Consider the following 4,746-nt stretch of genomic DNA (forward strand, 5'->3'; position numbering starts at 1 on the left):
AAGACACCTACTTCATCCCATTCTGAATAATACAATCATTAACATGTACGTAATAATCAGATAATCATCGGCACATGAAAGAACGGTGATCTGTTCAAGTACTAATGTTCGATGTGAATTTTGAATGATAGTACTTGTTGTTATTTTTAACCAGAACTTGAACAAAACGACGGAGAAGAAAACCCTTAGCTATGGACGGAAGAAAATGTAAAAGTCGACCCAAGTTAGTAGTGGGTTTGACAGTGGGATTGACTGGTGGGGCGAGCAGAATCACTGCTATGAGAGAGTGCGAATTCGTGCACACTCTTTAATGAGTGTATATTTCACATTTCAATCTTTACCGTTGATTTAATTTAGGGAATTATGTAACGAGGGTCGTGATTCTAAACATAGAGGGTAATGGGGTCATCAGTTAAATAATCAACCAATCAGAAGTTAAAGTAAAATATACACTCGTCAGAGGAATGTGAACAGATTTGGACTCGATACGAGACACGCCATCTCCGTAAAAGACTCCAAGCATGATACTGTTTTTGGAAAATTAATTATTAACTACTTCATTCTCTCTTACGGTTATACCCTTGAACTCAAGTAATCATGTTTACATTCTCTCTTACGGTTATACCCTTGAACTCAAGTAATCATGTTTAATTATTGTCACGATTTAATTATTTTTTCCTAAAGGAGAAAAAGAAATTAGGAGAAAGAAAATTAAGAGAAAAAATCTGTAAAGAAACGGAGCAGAGAAGCAAAATATAAGAACATAAAACATTTAAGTTATCGTTTAGGTACATAGGGGATATATTGTAATTGAAGAAGAAGTAGTTCAGTTTAAATTTGCAAAACCGTTTTACATCTCTTGAACTTGTTGGGGAGATCACGTGTCGCAGTGAATGGGGGCGCATACTTGTTATATGCGGCCCGTTCCCATCGTAGCCGGACTGGCCATCGCCATTGCCAGAATATTAATGGGGATATGGTGGCCCTTAATTTGGTTAAAAACAAAGCGTGTTAAATAAGCCAAAGAGAATCGAAACAAACATCAACCGATCGATCGAACAAGGAATACCAGTTTAACTTGTCAAACAAGGAATAAGAATCATTGTCAAATACCAGTTTCATTAGTTTGGTCGAGAGACATCATCTTATATATATAAGGGTAGCGCTATACAAAGTTTTTCGATATAAAGACTCATTCGAAACATCTACAGCAAGAGAGGTTAATTATATCGGTCGGCTAATCAGCTCAGTCGTTGGCAATGGAAGATCCTCTTCAGAAATCCTTATTAGAAAGGATTGATAGTACTTACAGACGATTGAATGCTCTTCAGAAACTAATGGAAGATCCAAAATTAAAGGAAACTTTAAGTAGGCTGAGGCATTTGGTGGAGTTACATCCGGCTCTTTTTGGGAAAGACCCTACATGTTCGGTTGAAACGTTAATGAAAAGTCGGAATGCTCTTGAGAAAACAATGGAAGAAGATCCAAAATTCATTGAATGTCTTATGGAATTAATGACACAACTTAGGAAAGCTACGGTGGATTCAGATTTGACTACTGTAGAAGACCGTGACTTGGAATCCACTGGACTTGACATTCCACAATTTTTTCACGCTTGAAATAGGTTAGATTCCACCATAAGACTTGCTCTTACTATTTGATGATCCAAAAGTTTGTTTAGTTTGCACTGCGAATCAGAGTGCAAACAAGGAGGCCGAAGACCCTAAAACAGCCAAATTCTCTCGTTCCAGTTCTTGAAATTTGTCAGTAACTTTGTGGTTTAAAGTCTATTTGTGTTTGAGTTGGTGTTGGATTTTTTTTCAAATCCTCTATTATAAGTCTGTTCAACTTATTATTCCAGTCGATCAGCTCTTTATTGATTAATAATTTTTTTTTATCATTCTTTAATTTTTCAGAAGTTAATTTATTCGTTCATACAAACATACAAAAAGAGAGACTTATAAAATTACCTTAAATAAAAAACTACGGATTTTTTTTTACAGGAGTAGGTTGAAGAATTAACCAAATTTTAGATATATGCCACCACAAGTGTTCCTTTGTCTCATGGAGTTATTGACGTTATTCTTGCTTTGGTCTTGTTCATGTACGAACCGTAGAAATAAGAAGTGAAGCCCCAAAGTGTTAAAGCCAATGCCATCCCTTTCTCTGCTGTGAAACTCTCGTGAAACGTTATTACCGCAGCAATCTGCGAGAAAGGAAGAATAGTCGCACCCACAACTCCCGCAAAGAGGGAGGAGGTGCAAAATATGACCCCGGCTCTTCCGATAAACTGTAACTGCCAAACTACTGCCATTGAAACTAACACGAGGTAATACTTTTTCGCTCCCAAGTCATATTCACTTGCTTCTTTCTGTATTTCCTGCAAATTATATAAGTAAATATATGATGAACATCCACAAATATGTACGTATATATATATAACGATTTGTTTTTCAGCTTAATTACCAGGAAATCCTTGCTTATGAGACCCCCAACTGTGCAACTTACTGTTGCAAAGAACGAAAAACAAAATTGAAATTGCAACACAATAGGATAAGTCATGACTTGATTGGCTTTAGCATAAGCAACTTGGGTGCTCACTAAGATGAGCCCAACACTTGAAGCAGAAGCTATACTTATAAAGAAACCCCGCAAATACTGAGATTTCGTAACACCAGGCGGGTGATCACTGATCCCTCGTATACCAAGAAGTATACAACCCATTATTATTACTACGACCGCATTAATCGAGTATGGAGTAAACTTTTGCTTAACCCAAAAGTATGAAACAAAAGAAGTGGAAACAAGTTGGGTTGTGAAAAGGAGGGATGAAGTGGATACAGGAAGGAATGACAAACCATAACTATACATATAACTGGCTATTCCTTGAAATAAGCCTAATAGAGCAGCATAGAGCAAAAGCTTTCGACAAACAAAGAAATCAACGTTAGGTTGACTCCGGTCGCGTCTAAAGTATAGGATTACGAGCGGAACTATTAGTATAGGAAACCCAGCCATCTGTAACCAACTAGATAACCATATTCCATTACCACCATGTAAGAAGTATAGTCTTGTTAGTAAAGGTCCTCCGATCCATCCTAACGACATAAATGTGCAGCTTAATAAGAGTAGAACCTTTGGAGGAGACTTATTAACTCTTGAATCCTCCTCTTTGTTCTCTTTGGTTAACCCTCCTACTTCTGCGATGTTGATGTTCGTAGACAATTCATCTTCTTCAGCAACATCTACTACACGACTTTTACTACGACCCAGCATCATATAAATGTTACTATATAGCAAGGTAAAATAGTACTCTCTATATATCACTCTAGATTTAAAGTGTCTATAATAATGTGATGAAGTGATGAGACCAATATCTTACATGCATATTTATAGTACATATGAACGGGCATTTTGGTTGGTGGTGTATCAAGAAATAACCGGGAAGCTGCTAGCATATATATAGGTAGTGCGTGTGGGTAAGACTCGATAAAGGATCGAGTTTAGCCAATTAGATAGGTTTTATCGTATCTTCCTTATAATTGCGCAACCATTTTCTAATTAATCCACCAGATAATAGATTCCACGTAAACATGCACTAACATATTTACAACTACTATATACTACTCCAGCATCCCTGAGTCTTACATGCTTGGCCTTTAAATTGCAGTTATAAGTGCAGTTCCACTCGGAGATATTTCCGGTAGTATATATATAACTAAATTAATAAAGTAGCAGAGTCAAAAAGAGTCGAAAAGTAAAGAAACAAAACAGAATTTGTGTGTAAAGAAGAACATTAATTAAGGACTAAATTTTGAGTTAACCGCACTTGACCGAGGCTAGGTTCGCCCCTGGTTTCTTGAGACAACTTTCTCTCTTCAAGGCAAGCAGATGTTGAAATGAGACTTCCATCCATAGACGCGTAATACGGTTTCACATACTGTATTAAACTGTCAATCACAGCAAGTCCTCCCAAGCATTGAATATGCATAATTAAGTATGAGGAGGATTCTGATGAGAACTAGTTCAGTGTGTCATTTTTTAGTTAGTCAACTAAATCAACGGGAAAATAGGTCATTTGTTCAAAAAAATTTAAAACATGGTTCAAATGAACAAGTAAAAATTAGTATGGGTGAATTGGACAAAAGAAAAATAGCAAGGATGAAACTGGATTCATCGCGGCTTAAACTTAAAAAATAGTAAGGATGAAACTGGATACATCTTGTTCAAATTAAAAATAAGAAAAAATATTTGAAAATGGGTAGGATGAAACTGGTTACATCCTGGCTATTTTTATATTTTTGTCCATTTGAACAATATTTTTTTAATTTTTATCCATTTAAACAGTATCAAAATGTACAAGTCTTTTTCACCCAGGAAATGTTGATTTTGGTCTTTTTTAACCAATTTTGTGCTAATTCAGTGTGTATACACACTAGAGACTAGACAAGGTTTTTGGAGTAGTGTAACCTCCTATAGCTAGTAATGTGTAAGTTACCAGAGAAGTATTTGGTAGTAATTGTAGTAGTAATTTACTTTTATTAGAATAATCTAAAGACTTAAAGTCCTAGACAAATAAAGTTCTCACGTCGAATGGTGAGGAAATCCTCGCTTTTTATTGGATGAAATAAACCTTCTTTGAGTTTTGTGAAACGAGCGTTTTGGCATGGACACTTGGCAACATATGATTGGTTTAAAAAGAATAAGAAAAGATTAAAAAAAAATCAATTTGACAACGTATGATTG

General features: G+C 35.8%; 1 protein-coding gene across 1 annotated transcript; it reads right to left on the minus strand.

Moving 5' to 3' along the window:
• Positions 1-1,992: 1,992 nt before the first annotated feature.
• On the minus strand, positions 1,993-3,334 carry LOC113360944 (purine permease 3-like). Its single transcript, XM_026604364.1, has 2 exons — positions 2,467-3,334; positions 1,993-2,380 (listed from the first exon to the last, which is right to left on the minus strand). The coding sequence occupies exons 1-2, from the start codon at positions 3,277-3,279 to the stop codon at positions 2,063-2,065; spliced, it is 1,131 nt and encodes a 376-aa protein (XP_026460149.1). The 5' UTR covers positions 3,280-3,334; the 3' UTR covers positions 1,993-2,062.
• Between the last annotated feature and the right edge of the window lie 1,412 nt (positions 3,335-4,746).

Source organism: Papaver somniferum, chromosome 3 (assembly GCF_003573695.1).
Source record: "Papaver somniferum cultivar HN1 chromosome 3, ASM357369v1, whole genome shotgun sequence".
Lineage (NCBI taxonomy): Eukaryota > Viridiplantae > Streptophyta > Magnoliopsida > Ranunculales > Papaveraceae > Papaver > Papaver somniferum.

Bases quoted from the DNA above. Each gene is read 5' to 3' on its own strand.
- LOC113360944 (XM_026604364.1), bottom strand. From the start codon at position 3,279: ATGATGCTGGGTCGTAGTAAAAGTCGTGTAGTAGATGTTGCTGAAGAA. The intron at 2,381-2,466 runs GTAATTAAGCTG...TATAATTTGCAG, and splicing joins TCATAAGCAAGGATTTCCTG to GAAATACAGAAAGAAGCAAG.